This window comes from Ascidia mentula, chromosome 8, assembly GCF_947561715.1.
Source record: "Ascidia mentula chromosome 8, kaAscMent1.1, whole genome shotgun sequence".
NCBI lineage: Eukaryota > Metazoa > Chordata > Ascidiacea > Phlebobranchia > Ascidiidae > Ascidia > Ascidia mentula.
In genome coordinates this window covers 8,755,387-8,776,103 of record NC_138573.1, presented here as the reverse complement: position 1 = coordinate 8,776,103, position 20,717 = coordinate 8,755,387, and the positions used below count along the sequence as shown (strand labels likewise).

Genomic DNA, 20,717 nt, shown 5'->3' with positions numbered 1-20,717 from the left:
CGCATTTTGTTTAAGATCACCGCAAATTCATTCAAACCGTCAGACAGTCGTCACATTGTCGCCATTCCCCGATGTATGTATTGTGCTTCGTTTTTTCGTTCTTTCGCTTTTTTTGTTTTACAATCACCGAACTCGTAGGCCTATCTGCACCGCCAATAACAATTAATTACCACTACTTGGAACCTCTCAATAATTCTTTCTTTCTTCTTTTACACTCTCGTCCTTTATAAGCCGTCGCATCTCGATCATGTTATGCTGTTATGTTGATATGTTATTGTCAGTTAACAATCTGATCACCACATAAATACTGAGGCTTAAAAATTCTCTGTATAGCCTACTGTACGAATGATTCATTGAGGATTTTTAGTTACGTTAATCAGTGAGTCATATCGTATGCTGTGAGATAGGTTAGCCGGCAAACACATTGTCAAGAGATCTACATCCTATATTTAAACTTGTAAGAAACAGAGAATATAATTTCGTACATATTTTTGTTGCGCCGTATTTAGAGTCGGACTGTTATTATATGAAGGTTCGGTTTTTGTCGCTATACTTGTATTTGAGTTACTCCGAGTCAGATAGCGCATTACGGCAATTAATCGAACGCTTCAATTTACAGTAAAGTTGTCTTTTTATCAAGCTGCAGGTTTGTGGGCCCAGACAGATTGAGAACCATAGCCTATACTGCTTTATGTTCATGCTGAATATGGGAGGCTACGAACTTATATAGGCCCACTTCATAAATAGTTACATCGTGTATATATAGCTTCATGTTACTTGATAAATCACAACAAAAAATATAGGCTATACATGCCATAAAAAACACGTACGATATATAGGCTACACACCAAAACACAATTATACTTCGTGTTTTATACCTTCACAATACCACAGTTTAGTGTAATGCAGGTGTACGTAGAACGGCACGTCATCAATCATTTAATATTCACAAAAACACGCTTAATACACAAAAAAATCAAATATTTTTCAAGTTTTTTAGGTTTAGGCATATTTAGTTATCACTATTATTGCGTCTTAAGGATTAAACAATTTCATGGACGTTTTCGTTGGTGCTCTTCATTAGTTACCAAAACAGTTGTTTCAGTGCAGGTGTCATTCCCGGCATTGCCAAAATCCAAACGACCGTATACTGGTGTCAAACAAAAACAAAATGCAAAACCAATAAGATAACTGACAGCTTGAAACGATAAAACCCCGATTCCTCGAAATACTCCATAAAGTCCACGACCTATTTCTGAATATAAGAGTCCGGATGGTTGAACAATGCCAATTAACCACAAAATCACCACAGTTTCGTCGATGGGATAAGTTTCTTGAGTAGTCAGGTCGTAAAGTGCAACTAACGCTATTTGAGTAAAGAAACCCATGAAGACATTTCCAATGTAAAGCAATAGAGATAAATATTTTACCACCACAATACCCAAAAGGACAACAACAGAGGACGTACATACAAGGAAGGTAGAAACACGCGAAAGCAATTCATAATTTTTAAATTTATCCACTAGTTTTCCAGCAAAGACGGTCCCAACGACGCTTCCACATGAATAGCAACATAATGCCAAGGAACCAACCATCGGAGGATTAAGACCAAGTTTATGTTTATTGGAAACTTCTTGAACAATCTGGGACAACATTGTAAACTCAACGGTGTTGCTTGAAAATAGTATTACAAAAATTATTGTTGCAAATAGAAATGTACGATTGGTAAAAACACTTTTCATCTGGAACCAAAACATATCACTTTTCAACTCCTCTTGTCCAGTAGATCGCTTATATTGTTGTGCGTTTGTTGGAGGACTTGGCGGGACGTCAGTGACAAATACACAAAACAGGATGCTGATGACTACTGCAAGGAAAGCACAAACACAATACACATAAAGTAGCGGAAACTTTTCATCTTGTAGCAACTTCTCATTGTCGAGTGATGATAAATTGTTCTTATATTGAGTCAACAATGTAACAGGTATCAGCACACCTATTGCGAAACCTGCGTAAATGCCCATGCCATTAATACCAATAGCAGTCCCGACTTCATTCTCCGGAAACCAAAGACATGCAAAAATGGGTGGTGTTGTCAAAATCAATTGTTTGGGCACACCCATCACTGTTTGTCCAACTATAGCAACAGCAAACAATGATCTATCCACCATAGATAAGGCGAAGCATATGAAGCCAAAGGCAGTTGTAACAGCAGCAGAAATTGACATGAGTCGAAAACCCAAAATGCGTTTGTAGGCCAACCAAGATAACGGAATCGTCATTACAAGTGGGAAAACGGTTGAAGATATTGTCATCCAGTCAACCTGTGCGTAGGTGACGCCAAAATATTCGACAAAAAAGTAGCTGATTTGTCCAAACATTGAATAAGACACTCCATTCAACAAGCCGAGCAAGGTCAAGAGAGCGAGAAATATCCACCGACGCTTGTACAGATGTATAGGTTGTTGGTCCACTTGCATACCTGAACTTTATATGTTTCGGTAAATATAGAAATATTCTTATATAACCTAATTAACGTAGACTTTTATAGGCCTAACTAGCAGCAATATAGAAAAAAGTACAATAACCCCAAATCATTATTTTAGGTAAGTAATTACTAAATACAGATAAACCATAGGTGCGTAAAACTATCCAAATTTCTCAATTCCGACAGATAAAATCGTTTTTCGTATTATTTAGAATCTACCATTTAAACTTCTAGCAACCAAAGTTTTGCAGACAAAAGCTGCCCTTGGCTGCAACAATGAACAACTTGCAAATGTTTGTTTATCTCCTCCTTTTACAAGCTCCAGTTCCGTACACATGTCGCAAGTTTGATCGGGAAGTTGTCGTATCCCCCCATGTTGATCATTTTGATCATCATCACTTGCAAAACAAATATGCCCAGAAAACTATTTACGTTCACAAAGCTTAGAAGTTAAACTTTATAGTATAGAACCATTACACAATTTTCAAAAGCAATCTTATTTTGTAAAATCTCCAGACCCAAGCACATGCTCAAAACCCAAAATGTATGCAGTGAGGCAATTACATAACATGGCCCTTTTCCTAATTAGTTTTAACCTCAAAATATATTTATCATAAACCATGTTTTTCCCACAGGTGCCCGGAGTTTTGTAATTTGGCCGCATCGCAATTTTGATTTGCGTGGGCCGCAATCATTTCGGTACCCAGGAAAGGCTCATTTTGTATGTATTTTTGTATTGCAACTATGTGGTGTCATATCAACTGTACCTGCAGGGTTAGGTTGTTTCATGCAACACAAATGCTTCTGCGCGTGCCATTTCAATGTGAGAACTGCGGAGAAAAGTTACTGAATTGTACTATGTAGTGCAAAAGTGATAGGTGACGTACATGTTCTGATATTGTTAGGGCATCGCAAGCTTACTTTCATATCTTTCTTCGCCGAACATGTGTCGATTTTTACAAGGTTTGCGAAACTATTGCTTTGAATTACTAATTGTTGACGTAACAAACAATAAACAGCATTGTGGCATTCTGTGTCATAATACATTCTTCAAACAAAAATTACCCAACACAATAGTTCTACGTTGTGCGAAATAAACTTCAAACACCGACCCTACAAAATATGATTTTTAATTTTTTACTAGCAACAACAGGCGTCCCAACTTTGGGTAGCGACACATAGGTGGAAAAAACTACGTATGGATTTTTACGGGTCGCAAAATGTCAATATCTAACAATGTATAACCGATAGTTGTGTTGCAATATGCGGTCGTTTGAGACTTTTGTCAACCCATTAACCGTGCAAATATGAGGAGTTGTGGAAAGTTGTTACCCTTTTTAAAGAGGGTTCGCGACCAAAAATGTTTGGGAAGCCTTGCCTTAGACAAGTTCCCTGTATTCCTAAAAGCACTTTATCTTTATCATGCGGTTAAAGATGAATAAGTTTATGGACATTTTCGTTGGTGCTCTTCATTAATTACCAAAGAAGTTGTTTCAGTGCAGGTGTCATTCTCGGCATTGTCAAAATCCAAACGACCGTATACTGGCGTCAAACAAAAACAAAATGCAAAACCAATAAAATAACTGACAGCTTGAAACGATAAAACCCCGATTCCTTGAAATGATCCATAAAGTCCCCGACCTATTTCTGAATACAAGAGTCCGGATGGTTGAACAATGCCAGTTAACCACAAAGTTACCACAGTTTCGTCAATGGGATAAGTTTCCTGAGTAGTCAGGTCGTAAAGTGCAACTAAGGCTATTTGAGAAAAGAAACCAATGAAGACATTTCCAATGTAAAGCAATAGAGATAAATATTTTACCACCACAATACCCAAAAGGACAACAACAGAGGACGTACATACAAGGAAGGTAGAAACACGCGAAAGCAATTTATAATTTTTGAATTTATCCACTAGTCTCCCAGCAAAGACGGTCCCCACGACGCTTCCACATGCATAGCAACATAATGCCCAGGAACCAACTATCGGAGGGTTAAGACCAAGTCCATGTTTGTTGGAAACTTCTCGAACAATCTGGGACATCATTGTAAACTCAACAGTATTGCTTTGATATTCTATTGCAAAGATTATTGTTGCAAACAGAAATGTACGATTGGTGAAAGCAGTTTTCATCTGTGACCAAAACATATCACTTTTCAACTCCTCTTGTGCAGTAGATCGTTTATATTGTTGTGCGTTTGTTGGAGGACTTGACGGGACGTCAGTGACAAATACACAAAACAGGATGCTGATGACTACTGCAAGGAAAGCACAAATGCAGTACACACAAAGTAATGAAAACTTTTGATCTTGTAGGACTTTCTGATTGTTGAGTGATGATAAATTGTTGTTATATTGAGTCAATAATGTGGCAGGAACCAGCACACCTATTGCGAAACCTGCGTAATTTCCCATAGCATTAACACCAATAGCGGTCCCGACTTCATTCTCTGGAAACCAAAGACATGCAAAAATAGATGGTGTTGTCAAAATCAATTGTTGGGGCACACCCATCACTGTTTGTCCAACTATAGCAACAGAAAAAAGTGATCTATCCACCATGGATAAGGCGAAACATATAAAGCCTACAGCAGTTGTAACAGCAGCAGAAATTGCCATGAGTCGAAAACCCAAAATGCGTTTGTAGGCCAACCAAGATAAAGGAATCGTCATGACAAGTGGAAAAACGGTTGAAGATACTGTCATCCAGTCAACCTGTGCGTAGGTGACGTCAAAATATTCGACAAAAAAGTAGCTGATTTGTCCAAACATAGAATAAGACACTCCATTCAACAAGCCGAGCAAGGTCAAGAGAGCGAGAAATATCCACCGACGCTTGTACAGATGTATGGGTTGTTGGTCCACCTGCATACCTGTCATTTATATTGTCGTCAATGTAGCGCATCAAATATTTATCAAAATTTAGTCCACTACGTTTTCATAAATCTTATACAGCATTGCAAATGCAACAATCTTACAAGATTAATATCATTAGAACTTCTTCGACAATAAAGACAAAGAAAGGTCATTTCTCAACCGGAATCTGCCATTTCAACTTCTTACAAAAGAGTTTTTTCTCACACAAAAACTATACTGATCACTAACACAATCAACTAAGATGTTTGTTTTCTCCATTAAGAGTTTTCTTCATTGCTACAGGCGTGGCACGGAGGATACTACTACATGTTTGAAAAAAACTTTGGGCCCAGGTGTAGTAGTAACTTCCGCGTAGTAGTAAACTTTGGGCACAGGTTTGATAGGAAGTCATCCCCATAACTACGAAATTTGCAAATCACTCTACATGATTGATGTTATGTTGTTTTTGGGCCCACAATCTCCTACGCTACTTCCTGAAACCACAAAGGAAGTCCATCAATGTGCCGGAAGACCTTCGCGTTCTTGGCACCTCGCTGTGTTGTTACATTAGTTTAAGATCAATGTTTCCCAACTGGCGATTAATTTAATTTTTGACCGGTTCCCCTATAACCTACATGCTATTTTCACATTGAAATGAAATTTCATAGTAGTTTTGCAGAAAGAACACAATTCTACGGCATTATGACGTCATGAGCAATATTGTGCCAATGTGGTGCAATTCTTACTTTCTGTGTATTTCACTCATTTTCTGCGTTAACCAGGCGCGCTTTCGCTTTTAGATATATTTTAAAGGTGGACTCGTATATATGCTAGTGATTGTATATAGTCTATATCAGGGTACACAAAACTACGGTCTCCCAATACAAAAACAGCTTTTTTGCCCTTCAACTTTAAATCTCTGTACGTCGCTAAATTTACACTAATTTTGTTTAGATCCTGATTTTTGTCTTAATTTTGTTTTTTCACAAGTGCCTCTAATAGGCCCAGTAGGGCTACAAGATACGATGTTGTTTATCCTGGACGGCTATCCGGTCCTGATTGTTACTACTCACATTGCCCTTTGGGAAAAGGGTGTGATGGCCCTTGGTCTATATGATCAGTGTTCCAACGTTATAAAGAACAACACAATTAAACAAGAGTCTAAGTCAGTGGTTCTTAACCTTTTTTCTATCACGCCTCCTTTTAGTAACAGACTTGTGCCTTACGCCCCCCCAAACTGTAAATAAGTTTCATAACAAAAGCAATTGTGTTTTTGTCGATGTACCTAAATAAGCTAGCTAGCTAAACACTGCAACACGATAAAAACATAATATGTATCAATTTAAATTTGCTTATTTAACTAAAAAATTACGGGACCAATAAACGGTTTGTGACGAAACAGATGAATCATTACAAAAGGTATTTTGTGACGCAATGGTTTCTTTGTGACGTAACAGTAACTTAACTGCACAGGCGGATTTTTCATTGAAACTACAAGATTTTTGTTCCGAAACTGCACGAAAAATATGACAGACAGCATAGGACATTAAAGTCACTACAAAAAATGAAGTTTTGTTATAAAGCTTGCGCCCCCCATGAGAATTGGTTAACGCCCCCCTGGGGGGGCGCGCTCCCCCGGTTAAGAACCACTGGTCTAAGTAGTTGCTATGAATTAACATGCAACTAAAGCGTGGTTTGTAGCACGAAATAAAAGTTGAAGCTGGAAAGTTCGCCCAAATGCGAAATACAAAATGTAAAAACACCAACTTTTGACAGGCATTGGCGAAGATTTAGATCAAATATTCCGGAATATCCCAAGATTTTTAATTATTACGAATGGTTTCTATCGCAAATCTCACGACTTAGACCCTATGCAAAACCCATATAAGTTCCAATGGATCATCACAAACTGTGTTATGAAATTTGAGCAGATATCGCTGTTGATCAAGCACATGAAACGACAGGTGCAATATAGGTGGCGTTTCCCGTATACAAAATAATGGTTTGTTGTCAGTAAAACTCACTTCGGAGGGTTATAGTCAGATTTACTTCTACTTTTCAATTCAATCAATCACGTACAATTTTATTCTTAGTGCCGTTTTACGAGATATTATGATGGTAGTGTTTAAACTTCAGGCTCTATCAATTAGCAGTTGACGTGGCAAATCTGAGAATATTGAAAACAATGCCTGACACAGCGCATGCAGAAGCGAACCATGATGGAGAGGAAATGACAGCGCCAGCGACCCGTGTGAACAGAGTTTGAACATGAGTTATAGGCAGCGATGTTACTGTTTTATAAGCTTGCGTTTGCACGGTCAGATTTTCAATGTCCAGAAAACAATGATCAAAAAATTACGCACAATAATATAGCGGCCACCAGTGACATAACAATTTTAATTTTTGTTACTATAAAATCCAAACATGCTGGTTTAGAATTTTGTGGTTTTAGTTGCAAAAGCGTCAACAAAATTGTGATGGGTAGCGTATATCGTAGCCTATCATGAAGAATGAAGTTGGACTCTCAATTGAGATCTATTCACTTGATGAATACATTTCAACTTGAACAGCACCATTACCTCAAACTAGATATCGTTTACATCCACATCAGTTTTTGCAACCCCTTTCATCCGAAATCCCCACTTTAACTTTAAAGAGAGAACTCTAGACCTATAGGACATTTCAATTTTTTTTTAGATTTAGTTTGAAATAGATGGCTTTCATAGTGAGAAACTTTGCCTATTCCGGTAGTTTTTAACAGTTAGACAGTATCCATGCATAACTGAAACATAAGAATGAAACTCCAATGACCGAGTTAACGTGATAGAAACACCACGGAATGCGGGACATGTTCTAACGAAAAATTTGCTGTGGATTGGAAAACAATGACAATTATTGGTGTGCATAAAATCTTAATTTTGTTTACTGTGTACAGGCTTATCAGGAAAATATGTCATACTCTCTTGTATAAAAAAAATTATCCTACTGTGAAAGGGCCGTAAAATAAAACTCCGGTTTTCGGATAAATTTGTAGTTTTTTTGAAGTCTTATTTGGTACTAAAGTTAGCGAAAATTTACGGTAAATGTTAAAATTAACGACAATTCTAACTTTTACCACAACAGAACAATAAATTAGCGGCTGGCACGGTCAGACCCTGATGCCCTGAACTCACATGCATATCAATGAATACGACAGCGGTGAAAAGCATTTGAGTGCTGCCTTTTTACATTTAAAGTTAAAGTGTACAGATAAAAAACTGAGGCTAATTGTGTTTTATTTTGGGGTGACTTGTTTTTACAACAGAAACAAGTAGGTTGTTTTGAAGTACATCAAAATTTACAGATTTTTGATGTTGACTCAGCAGCAAAATTGTTGTTTCTGAAGTTTTTTAAATGATGATGGTAGTTGCAGATGTTTCTTGTCCAATTCAGGTATGTGACGTATTTTGATTAAAACTTCCTTGCAAACCAATGTATTGAAAAATGCATGTTGGGATTTGCATCGAACTTTGCCCAGCTCATATTTTGTGCCTTGTAAGTGTTTCATGTTGGTATGTAACAGGTGTCTGTCTTAAATTTTTGGGCGCCTGACTTGACCTTTAAGGTTTTGTGGAATGCCATTATGACATTTTCATGAAAAGTTTATTTACGCTATAGTATTTTGCACAACCACAAAATGATTTGATTGTTTGGTGTAACATTCTTATACGTATATAATAGTTAATGCATTGCAGAATGCAATCTGGAATTTCCTAAACCATTATGCATATGGGGATGCACTGTTTCTTGCTGAAAGACTATTTGCTGAAGGTATTTCATGGTTAGTTTTATTACCTATCGCAACTCAACTATTATATATTGGCAGTTGGGTCTGATCAAGCATTATACCTTTTGGCAACTACATACTACCGCATTGGAAAACCTACAATTGTGCAAGTTTTGCTGGAAAAGCATGGAATGAGACTCCCAGAATGTAAACTTTTGTACGCTCAAGCATGCTTCGACAGATCAGAGTACGTAGCATCTAATTAGTTATATGTACTTGGATGTGGCATTAAAATAAAATTTGTGGGAAAGCAACAACAGAATTATTGCACACATTACAATTGATGTTTAGATTTGTAAAAGCAGAACACACAATCACTCGAGGGGTATTGAAGTGCTGCAATGTTGCTGCATTACTTGGTGATATTACCATGGAATTTGGGGACTCCAGTTGCTTTGCTCTGGCATTGCTGGGCAGAATGTATCAACGAACTGAGCGACCAGAAATGGCTGAAAAGTGTTTTTCTTTAAGCCTAAAGTTAAACCCATTTCTTTGGACCTCATTTGAAAGAATGTGTGAAGCTGGGAAAAGGCCCAATCCTGATGAACTATTTTATGTGGATGTTAAACCATTACCTACCATTTTTCAAAGTAAGTGGATATGTTAAATCTTGCATATTGTATATGTGCTTGTTTGTTGTTTTATTTTGCTTTTTTCCCTTCTAGACACAACCACTCCAATCACAACACAAACTAGAAAAAAGAAGGTAAATGCTGTAAAAGTTCTTGCGCCAAGTCAGGTTGGCTCAAACACTGCTGAATCAGAACCAGCTCGAAACATGGATGATAGGGTATATGTTTGCACATCTTCATTTGATAAATGTATTAAAAATGTGTAATGTGTAGGGTGCAGAGCACGGAAACCTTGAAACTGTCCAATCCGGCACCCCAGTATGTAACCCACCTAACCTGTCTTCCACTGAAAGTAATTATCTACATACAAAATGGCAAATACATACTTTGAAACATTTTTAACCTAAACATCTGCTTTGCAGTAAATGGAAAGTGTATTCGTTCTGTATCTGGAGGCAAGGAAACCCCTATGGATCAAACAGTTTTGGAATATTTTAGGGTTGGTATAAAATGGCATAGTAAAAGATTTTTGTTCTGGTCATGTGGTGTTATAGTCCAGTTTAAATAGGATTAACATAACACAAAACCTTACTATGACAGAAATTATAAGTTTGCATTGTAATATTATTGTAGTCTACACCCTCTGATCGACATGATTGGGACAGTTCAGTAGATTCTTATACAGGATTAAGAAGTGTTGGGAGTGAGAGAAGATTTATGAGAGGTCAATATCAGGGTGTGAACCCCATGATGGTTGGACCATCTGTCTTAAGTCCACTCACTCCAAGGTACTGCTTGTTTTTTGCTATATTTCATGGTGAGAACTTTACTCTAAACTTTTGTATGTTAGCTAAGTACATTTGGCTGCATCTTAATCAAAGCAAATTTAAATATGTATATGTATATGAATGTAGTATTTTTTATGCTGAACATGAACAACACTGAGAACTCAGTTTATGTTAGTGACACTGCACTGCTATTATTTACATGAAGGATTTCCTGAGGATAGTTGTGTTGTTACAACGTCACAAATGCCATGTTGCATTGTGGTTCCATATCCATCTGGCACCCTTTGTTAACTGCATTTACAAAAGCTATATATTGACTGTGCATGTCGATGTAAACACATACCAAATATTTTATTTATGTAGTTTTGGGGTGATGCCACTTATTGAAACTCCAAGCCCACCATGGGATCGTTCAAAAGCGATGGTAACTCCAACAGACATTGTACCTCCTCCAGTAGTACGAAAAGTACCTGCCAAACGGGTAAGATTCATTTGACTTTTGTTGAATTGAGGAGTGTTGCACGGAATTGCAAAGAAACTTAAAGAGACATTGGTCAATAATGAATACAATTCAACCATATTGCCTAACTTGTGACTGAGTGTTGCTTCATCACGGAACAACGCCCTACCTAATTACGTGTTTTCCAGTTGTTTAATCGGGCTGTGAGAAGGAACTGCTTTGTTATGATAACAGTATCAGTGCACCAAAAAAGCTCATGTGTAAATAAAAAAACAGATTCCACTTGATGGACTTCTTGGCTACGGTTCATAATAATATGCATCAATATCAATGTTGTCATGGATGAAAATGCATTTAGCAGATGGCGACCCGTCAATCCCGCAAAGTTGGCGAAGCAACAACTGCTACAAGCAAACTGCTTTTCTCGTCAGAGAACAGTCGCGCCAACGAGTCCACGAGTGAGGGTAACAGTCCAGATGCTCCCACGATGCAAACGACGAGACGCAACACGCGGAGCTGTGTCCACAACTCTTCCAGTTCAGTTAAGGTGGACATTCGCGCATAGAAACAATATGTATATCGGACGTTTTCATTTAATACGTGTATCAAGTCTATGCCTCTTTTATTGTTTAAACGCATACCTATCTTCACACCTGAATGATTATGCCGTTGAAAGAATAACAACGTGACATGTTGAATAATATATTAATGTATTTTCCATGTATCAATATTAACGTGAAATATATGTATTTCAGGAAAACGCAAAGAAACCAATAAAAGGGAAACCCAGTCAACCGAAGGATGTACTCAAGCGTAACGTGCGATTTCGCCATTCAAAACGTAATAGTAAAATACTTTATAGTCAACACACCTTTCCTTGAATTCGTATTCTTTCGTCTGGAGGTAACTATTTGTGCAAGTCATTTTTTCAGTGTCCGGCGATGTTGCGGTGAAGGATTTATCTGACGAGATAAGTAAAGTGGAATCTTCGTGTGAGAAATCGTTTCGTTCATCACCACAGACTGTCGCCACTGCACAACTAACTGCAGTTCAAAAAACCTCAATCGGTACGCTGCTGTTTACGTTTCCCAAATTCATTACCGCTAATTTTATTGTAATCCTGTTGAGTATTTACGTCGCGTTATTCGATCTTTTTCGCGATAAATCTACTATGTTTTACAGATGGCCTTATGCGGTTACTGCGTGATATGGGTAAAGCCCTACTTGCCCTTTGCCACTTCGACTGTCGGAAAGCCGTCCAATGTATTGAAGCCTTACCACCTCATCAGCGCACCACCACGTGGCCTCTGTCCGCTCTTGCCCGGGCTTACTTTGAGATGACCGAATACAAAAAGGTGAATGTACAAATCAACGTGCGGCACAGACGTGTCAATGACTCATTGTTTTTAGACGGGAAACATAATCGAATCACTGTTGGTATACCTTATGGTGTTGCGTTGCAGTATCCACTGGTAGCATTTTCACTTTCTGTCCGTATTTCAAATATAGGCCAACTTGCATACATATTTTTATGTTTATCGCTAAACTCAGACATCATTATTAAAACTAGACGTACAAAGGTACAATAAAAGTAAGAGCAAAACTCTTTTTTCAATTCAGCATACATTTCTTCAGGTAGTGTAAGGATTTGTTTTAGAGCTGGTCGGTTCTTGTTAATTTTGTGCAAACATTAGGCTAAATTGTAAGTTACTTGCTAATGAAACGAGAAAAATGAATTATGAATTTTGTCATTTCTATTCAATATCCCTGCTTATTGCTTGTAAAAAAATATAGATTTCAACCGATAATTTCATGTAGTAGATATATTAATTGATAAGCACGACATTTCAGGCCGCAGATGTGTTTGAAGAAATTCGGATGAACCATTCACACCACGTGAAGGGCCTGGCGCTCTACAGCACCACCTTGTGGCACTTGCAGGACAGCATTGCCCTCTCAACCCTTGCACACAGTCTCATTACTTTGGACTCCATGTCACCCGAGGTTTGTCTGACTACACCAAACCCTATCCCTTTATAAAATAAATTACCAACAATTAGAATATCAGTGTTCATGTTGTATGAGTTGTGTAAAAACAAAGGACGAAATGATACCTTATTTTCCTATTTGCTGTTTAGACTTGGTGTGCAGTTGGAAACTGTTTTTCGTTGCGGCATGATAACGAGAGCGCTGTAAAGTTCTTCAGTCGAGCGGTTCAGATTGCTCCACATTATGCTTACGCCCATACCCTACTCGGTCATGAGTATGCATATTGCGACGACAACGAACGAGCAATGGCTTGCTACCGAAAAGCAATACACTGCGACCCACGACATTATAATGCCTGGTGAGTAGGAATGGGATTGCCTTTGTTCGTAAAACACGTGCATACTATTCCGTTAAAAGTTGCGTTTAATTTTTTAAGCAATGATTTAAGGTCTCTGTTTTTTTGCCGTGTTTGGAAATGAAGTTTATGTGGGACTGGTTAGAGACGAACTGCAAGTCTTACTTTTTGCAGGTACGGCATCGGATCCATTTACTACAAACAGGAGAATTTTGCACTGGCCGAAATTCACTTTAAAAAAGCGCTTTCCATTAATATGAGAAGTTCTGTGCTGCTTTGTCATCTTGGTAAATATTACTGTCCGAACGAATCTCGTCGTTATACGTTCGTTTATACTCTCACCATTTCGTTTGAAATTATGTTATTTGTGTTATATACAGGTATTGTCCAGCACGCGCAAAAGCGTTCGACGACCGCCTTGAACACAATTGCCAGCGCTCTGGCTCTCGAACCGAGAAATGCTTTGTGCAAATTTCATCGTGCGAGTATTTTGTTCGCTTCCGAACGCCACGAGGAGGCGCTAAAGGAACTTTTGCAGTTAAAGTTGATCGTGCCCAAAGAGAGCCTTGTCTACTTTCTGTTAGGAAAGGTATGTCGAGCGTGTCGGTCTGCAAATGGTGTTAGAAAATTAGAAACAGGAAATAAATGCCTCAAATCGTCGATAGGTTTTTACCTACCAAATTGTAGTCGATTTAATTTGACGTAATCGATTCCATTCACTGTGACAGGTGTATAAAGTGTTAGGTGAAAACCACCTCGCAATGATGAACTTTTCGTGGGCCCTTGATCTTGACCCGAAGGGAATTAACAACCACATTAAGGACGCCATCGACAAACAACAAGCGACCGACGACAGCAAACTATTTGACGAAGGCAAAATGTTTGAGGATAGTGGCGGGGCCGGGGACACCGACAACAATGGTATGGGTTTACGAGTCATGCATTGTATGAAACACTGCACCTATCCAAACACCAGCAAGGTGTCGATCGATTGTGACGCTTCTAGTGCAGGTGTCTTTAATTAAATTTATGGATTCAAGATCACATTAATATGATTTATTGATGAATTTTGTTTACAGACGAATCGAATAACAGCTCAGGGGAACTTGTAGGGGCGACGATTGAAGACGTATCGACGGAACAGGACAGTGACGAAAGTTTGTGATGACGATTTTCGTTGCCGTGGCGATATTCATCAGTCGTGTCTCATTGCTTTACCACACGCGGCAGTAACAATCCACCGACCTCCGTAGTTTATACTTTCCGTGCTACAAGCGCTGTATTCGTTTGTGCATTAAATATACCAGCTACGTACGATCCGCGTCACGGTGGAAGGTTTGCGTTCATATTTTTGTTTATTCTACTGACTAATATTGCCTACACTATATCAACGAAGTTATAAGGCTTGGAGCTAATTTCTAATAAAAGCCTAAGATTAAAAAAATGCAAAGGAATGTGCGGCCGCCGTGATCAAAATATGTACGGACCAGGTGTTTGTACAGTAGAGAATAACATTTAAACATGTGGGTTTTTCGTAGTTTCGGAATTACACAACGTTGTTTCGCGTTCGGTCAACGCAACATAAAATGTATTGTGCAAAATCATCGATTCAACTCAATGAAAACAAAATATAAACTCTGGATGGATTGTTTAAAAATCAAATGCGAAACAAAATATAAGACTACGAAGACGCCTAGGCTTTTTCTCTGTTTTGCTTCTCGTGAAACTCGCTGTGAGAAGAAACTTCGCTGATGGAAACCATGCATTCACACTCGTCGCACTTGTAACGTGGACCAACCGCCGGCATTGAACTCCACAGGGATGACGTACTACACACAACACTAATCGTCACAACACGATATCGTCCACAATACGAAGTCTTACTGCGAGGTGCTTGATTTTGTGTGACCAGTGACCTTTTGGTGGACCGAACTATCGCTTTTGGTGGCCTTGAGCGCGCTGTGGATCGCAGCAGAAGCCTGTGATCTTGCTCGGAAGAAGCCCAGGGGAACCGATGTGACGTCAAATACAGTGTGCGCATTCTTCTTGACTTAAAAAAGTACGATTTTGAACAAATTGGTATAAAGGCTATACAAAAAATAAAATGATTTTGCTACTTTTTGTGCGTGGTTTCTTGCGCGTTTCATGCGAAGAATTTCCACTTCCCACTTTGTCGCTGATTGAAGAAAAACTTGCAGATGTCGCTCGAAGAAATTTGGATATCGAATTTTGAGTGTCGGGCGAATTTGAGGGCCTTTTTCTGTTTAAGACAGTCTCACGGCGATCTTGGGAATTCTGTGAATCTTGTGCAGTTGATTGAATCTGAAAAACACTCATATAACTTGACTTGTCAACTGTGGTGTGGCATGCGTATCCCGAGTTATACCGCTGAATATGGTGACACATTTTGTTATTTTATGTTGTGCAGAAAATAGTGTTGAGTTTATAAACTTCTTAGCAGAGCCACGATATAAACAACGATTTTAAACCACAACAGAAAAACCTCTTTTTGAAGACTCAAAGGAAGGGAATCGAAAACCTCTTTGTCTATGTCCGACATGTTGTATGGAAAGTTCTTCGATGAAAGTTAAGTTAATGTGAAATTTCCAACAAAACTGTTCAATTGCTTACCGAAGATTTTGTACCGGAGGTCGATATATCGCACTGAAGATTCATGGACTCAGAAGGTTTGGTTGATTGGGTAGCTTTTTCTGTTTCACAATGCAACAACAGGACACGTTATTCAAATATTACTACCAACAAACGTAAAAGTTAAACAGTATTTAACAACAAGCGCTTAATTAATTAAAGGTATATTTTTTCATCGTACCAACGTCAATGACTTCTGGTTCAACATTCGTTTGTGATTCGATCGATTTTATCAGGAGATTTTCTGCATTGTACTGGGATTGCGGGCTATCTTTTCTCGTGTTTGTCGATTTGTTGTTGACCGTGTTCGTTTTTTTAAGTTGGGAGAAAAACGATGACTTGGCTGGGGGGGTAGAAACAGCACTTGTATTCCGATTGAAGTTGGCGTTTTTTAGCGGGAACGAAGTTTCCTCATCAATTTTAGACTTGATGTCCTGGTTGTTATAAACCGCCCTTGAATCGGAACTCTTTTGATGTGTTTCTGTCTTATCTTTTTTACCAGGTGTTGTGTTTCGAGCGAAAAAATCTATGAAGTCGCGTTTGGGTTGCTTGGTGGTGGGTCGGTCGACTGTCGGTAACAAAATATTTGCTCTGGTGAGTTTAAATCTTTTCGCAAACGGATGTGGAACGAACCTTTTACAGAAACTGCCTCTGATTTTTTCGGAGACTTGGTAGATTGAGTGGCAAGTAGTTTTGCCACATTCTGCTTTCCTTCTCCGCCTACCAATTAACAATAGTGCATGTTACGCATGTAAAGTGAGGTAGGGAGAAATGTTTACATACCCGAAACTTCCTTAAAGTTTTTGGACGATATTCCAAGCATGGTGATTGCAGGAGACCTTAAAAATACGAAAATAAGGTTTTTGTTGCCTTGCCCAACCGTATAGGAAGCAATTTTCACATAAAATACGGGGTTATTTGAAAAATGTTCTTCAAAAATGCATTTGGGCCAGAAATAGTACTAACACGCTTGCAGAAAATACATTCTGTTTTCACGCCCAACCATGTTTTCGTTGCAATTACAAGTCCTTTTACCAAGTTTCGGAATTATGTCCGGCTTCGTTAAGCGTTTCCAGTGTTGCCATACAACTTGCAGTCGCGTGGTCGACTTCGTACTTTTCTATGCGGCACGACCGTGATATTGCCTTCCAACTTCCGTGAGAATGGTGAGATACATGCAATGTCAAACCATGCGCGACTCTGTTGTTCTGCAAATTGCACATTTACATTTTTTCGAAACAAACTTATGTATTGTTTACGAATTGGCAGAAAATTGACTGAGATTAGCATTTTGAAATACTAGATTAGTTTTCACATAACAGCAATTTACAATATCTCTATATTGTCCATCAGGAAAGTTTGTCATTATGGTTTGTATCGCCAAAGTTTGTCACGGCACAGCTAAATCAGTATTTCCCAACCGGTGGTATGCGACAGCATTCAAGGTGGTACGCGAGCACCTTTCCGTAATTTGCGGATGTAGTTCGAATTTAAAAAATCGTAATTGTTTGTTACTTCATCCCCTTGGGTCACTTTGTAACACTCAACTAGGTGGTACGCGTGGAATTTTTTTTTGCTTTAAGTGGTACGCCACCACAAAAAGTTTGGGAATCACTGAGCTAAACCAACAAAAATGGTTAGAATAAATTAATACTGTGATTTACTTTACACAACACAACAATTCAGACCTTCAGTTTGTCCTTTGCCAGTCGTTCTACCAGCTCAGTGATAAGACATCCCAACCAATGCTTCAACTTAGGTCTTGTATTTAGCGCGTCGGAGCCGGTGAAATTTTTACTGCAGCCTACCGATTGGGCGACGTGGCGTTCCTTTATTGGCTCATGGTCGATACCGCGGCACACCTCGCTTAACCAGAGTCTGCAAAATATTTGGGAAAGTTCTGTTTGGTCGCGAAGAAAGCTAAAGTATAGTTGTTAAAATTACATTAATTATTGAGAGGGCAAAATTCAATCATAAAACGAAATAATGGATTAGCTTCTTTTACTTTAATGTTATGGTTCAATCAACCGCGATAAAGTAAATTATGCCGGTAACGCGTTCACAACGATTAAAGTCGCGTCGTTTGTTTAGACAACATATTCTTGCTGCATGCTGTGTACTTCGTTTCATTTAATTGCTGACAATTAGTAAATTTTTTAAGTACTCGACTTTCAAAGAAATGCCCTTTAAATTGACGATTATTCTTGCAACGCTCATATCCTGGCTTGGGCCGGCTTCCATCGTCACCGACTAATTTCCTTGAATTGAATTTACCTTGTGACGTCTTTCAACCAAAAAAAGAGCTCTGACGTCTATCTCAGTTGATAATCAAGATTCTACACTTTCTAATGTGATTAACGACGCCTAATTGTTATATTAAGACAAACTTGATAATCACGGCGTAATTTCCAAACCGAAATCCGCTTCACTACAAAGGTGAATTATTATCGAAAAAACACATTGGTCTGTTTTTCAGTTTCAGGAATTTAATTACCCAGTTTTTGCTCCAAACTTGTCATTTAGCTGTTGAGTTGGTATTTTAGCAACTTCACCAATGAAGTCGATTTTAAAGGTGGTACTCAGTGACGCTCCAAGTTTTCCTCCCAAGTTTCTTCTAAATTGAAAAACATGTGTTGTTGTTGCACAGACAATATTTTTTTAACACAGAATTTTTTCAAGACTAAATGCTTAAAAACACAATTCTGTAATGAGAGCAAAAGACATCTAGAGCCACTTTTTTAAACAGTTTTAAAGATTGCACAAGTTAAGTTAATTACAACTAAATGTTTCACAAAATTGAAGTTAATAAAAGAAGGGATTTTGAAATACTGAATGTAAGTATATTTCACACAAAGCACATAAACAAAAGGTTGTCCAAAACACGAAAAGTATCAATAGTGTAAATACTTGCATTTTTCCAATTTTTGTTCTAGAGAATAATTCAGGCACTCCAGTAAAAGGTAGAATTGTCTGCTTATTGGGCTTGTTGATTCCACAAGCAAGTTTTGCTAACATCTGAAATGAGTTAGTTAAAGTAAGAAATCTTCAGCACATAATATACAAACTTTGTTATGTGAAATCCCAGCAGAGCAACGGAAAGATGTTTGCTGCCAAATTGCTTCTCGCATTTCTTCTACAATTGACGCTGCATAGCACAATCGGGCAACATTTGAATCATCTTTTATGCTTGAAAAGTATTCTTTTAGGCCAACGAGTCTTTTGTCTGATGGGAAAATTACAGACAATCTAAATTAGTTGTACTTCTGTGGCTTTTTATGATGATAACTTTTTAAAAGAGTAAGTCCATAAGCCTGTGGCATATACATACACAACATGTTTACCGAAAAACATACCAAGATCCGAAGAATCAAGTTGCTTGGGAAAACTAACCACATGTGTATTTTCAAGTTCATTACTGTTGGGTAAATATTCACAAGATCTGAAATATACAACAACTTCGGTTTAATAATTTTAAAAAAGGAGTTTGGTAAATCTTTGCAGATCAACTGTTTCTCATGACAACTGTAAATACCAGTGTAAAAAGTATTTGCTTTGTATCACCACAACATAGGTTTACCGTGTATGAAACTTCTTGTTGACTACATTTGTTAAGTCAATATAAGCTTCATCAATACTGGCCCTTTCCACAGTTCCATCAAACTGTAGCAGGACTTCAATAACTTCAGCCCCGGCATCCCTGTACCTGAAAACAAGTTTACACCAAGCACAAGAACATTTCTATAAGAATGGCCGACTAACCTTGTCAGATCAGCTTTGCCATTTGCAGTAGGCACCATCAAAAGATTGATTTCTGGACACTTTTGTTTTGCATCATCACCTCGCATTTGTCTTGTGACTCCCACTGCTCTTGCTTCATAACTGACTGCAATTATTCTGAAACAAGAAGACATGATTATCAAAATGTTGATGTTTATCCAATATTTGTCTATGTGTTTTATTTAAAAACATACACAAATTATTAATCAAGGAAACTGTTTGTAGTGCTTTTTACTGTTGTTTGACGAAAAGATTTTTCTACACAAGTCGAAATTTGATCAATTAGCTCATTGTCCAAATATTGACCCACATGCATTTATTTCTGCTGCCAAATAAAAGTTTGCTCTGGAGTTTTTATAGTGCATAACGTTCAATATTCCAACTTAATAATCCTGGCAGCAACAAAAACATTATATTTGTTCAATATTCCGGTAAATTACTCAACAAATTGTGTACCCGCCACCCTTCCATTTGTTATACTGAACAACCGCACAAGGTTTTCCAAGGACACTTGGATCCCTTCGCTGCTCCACTTGAACGTAAAAACAATCCATGTCGATCAGAACAACTACTCTTTCATTGTTACACATTTCGAACTCCCTAAAATTGCATACAAAGCACAACGCGACTTGCGAACACCGTTTAGTGAGAAGTTACGCAGTTTGTTCTTGTGTGTTGTTTTGTTTTTCACTTTTCCCGCTTATCGGTAAGGGATTATGATGTCTATGTCGTGATTCCGACAGATACATTTGCGGGCGTTTGCAAAACCAGAAAGTACTACTGATGGTTGAAGTTTTTTTCAGGAACGAGTAAAAGGATAAAAGGAGCGTATACACCATAACACAGCCAGGTCACAATAGGCCTCTTCGGCGTCTAGATACTGTTTAATTTAGGGAAGATTAAATTTCGTTGCATCCAAAACACACTTCTCCACGTGCGTCAGTCAGCAGTACGCA

General features: G+C 38.2%; 3 protein-coding genes across 4 annotated transcripts; 1 reads left to right on the top strand and 2 right to left on the bottom strand.

Moving 5' to 3' along the window:
- Positions 1-3,932: 3,932 nt before the first annotated feature.
- LOC145911868 (choline/ethanolamine transporter FLVCR2-like) lies at positions 3,933-5,369 on the bottom strand. Its single transcript, XM_082999311.1, has one exon. It carries the CDS (start codon positions 5,367-5,369, stop codon positions 3,933-3,935), a length of 1,437 nt encoding a protein of 478 aa, XP_082855437.1.
- Positions 5,370-8,580: 3,211 nt separating this feature from the next.
- LOC145912299 (cell division cycle protein 27 homolog) lies at positions 8,581-14,793 on the top strand. Of its 2 annotated transcripts, none has more exons than XM_082999722.1 (19): positions 8,581-8,777; positions 9,080-9,155; positions 9,211-9,358; positions 9,463-9,761; positions 9,837-9,961; positions 10,017-10,095; positions 10,166-10,242; positions 10,377-10,531; positions 10,895-11,012; positions 11,353-11,538; positions 11,747-11,831; positions 11,924-12,058; positions 12,174-12,346; positions 12,843-12,995; positions 13,130-13,338; positions 13,510-13,622; positions 13,716-13,924; positions 14,064-14,256; positions 14,415-14,793. In XM_082999722.1, exons 1-19 carry the CDS (start codon positions 8,739-8,741, stop codon positions 14,498-14,500), a joined length of 2,658 nt encoding a protein of 885 aa, XP_082855848.1. In that variant the 5' UTR covers positions 8,581-8,738; the 3' UTR covers positions 14,501-14,793. The 2 variants fall into 2 exon arrangements, with proteins under 2 accessions (XP_082855848.1, XP_082855847.1); XM_082999721.1 differs by having other exon boundaries at positions 11,350-11,538.
- A 113-nt stretch (positions 14,794-14,906) lies between these two features.
- Positions 14,907-20,384, bottom strand: LOC145912300 (DNA polymerase eta-like). The gene is made up of 17 exons (XM_082999724.1): positions 20,218-20,384; positions 19,744-19,878; positions 19,562-19,687; positions 19,338-19,423; positions 19,050-19,207; positions 18,896-18,999; positions 18,479-18,598; positions 17,673-17,862; positions 17,020-17,192; positions 16,768-16,823; positions 16,618-16,704; positions 16,166-16,552; positions 15,967-16,046; positions 15,839-15,910; positions 15,453-15,657; positions 15,220-15,385; positions 14,907-15,164 (listed from the first exon to the last, which is right to left on the bottom strand). Exons 1-17 carry the CDS (start codon positions 20,349-20,351, stop codon positions 15,029-15,031), a joined length of 2,415 nt encoding a protein of 804 aa, XP_082855850.1. The 5' UTR covers positions 20,352-20,384; the 3' UTR covers positions 14,907-15,028.
- Between the last annotated feature and the right edge of the window lie 333 nt (positions 20,385-20,717).

Excerpts from the sequence above, each read along its gene's own strand:
- LOC145911868 (XM_082999311.1), bottom strand. The coding sequence starts at position 5,369 with ATGACAGGTATGCAGGTGGACCAACAACCCATACATCTGTACAAGCGT.
- LOC145912299 (XM_082999721.1), top strand. The coding sequence starts at position 8,739 with ATGATGATGGTAGTTGCAGATGTTTCTTGTCCAATTCAG. Across the intron at positions 10,532-10,894 it reads TTAAGTCCACTCACTCCAAG|TTTTGGGGTGATGCCACTTA; the intron begins GTACTGCTTGTT and ends TTATTTATGTAG. Across the intron at positions 12,347-12,842 it reads AGATGACCGAATACAAAAAG|GCCGCAGATGTGTTTGAAGA; the intron begins GTGAATGTACAA and ends ACGACATTTCAG.
- LOC145912300 (XM_082999724.1), bottom strand. The coding sequence starts at position 20,351 with ATGTGTAACAATGAAAGAGTAGTTGTTCTGATCGACATGGATTGTTTT. Across the intron at positions 19,688-19,743 it reads GGCAAAGCTGATCTGACAAG|GTACAGGGATGCCGGGGCTG; the intron begins GTTAGTCGGCCA and ends ACTTGTTTTCAG. Across the intron at positions 16,824-17,019 it reads GGACATAATTCCGAAACTTG|GTCTCCTGCAATCACCATGC; the intron begins GTAAAAGGACTT and ends CGTATTTTTAAG.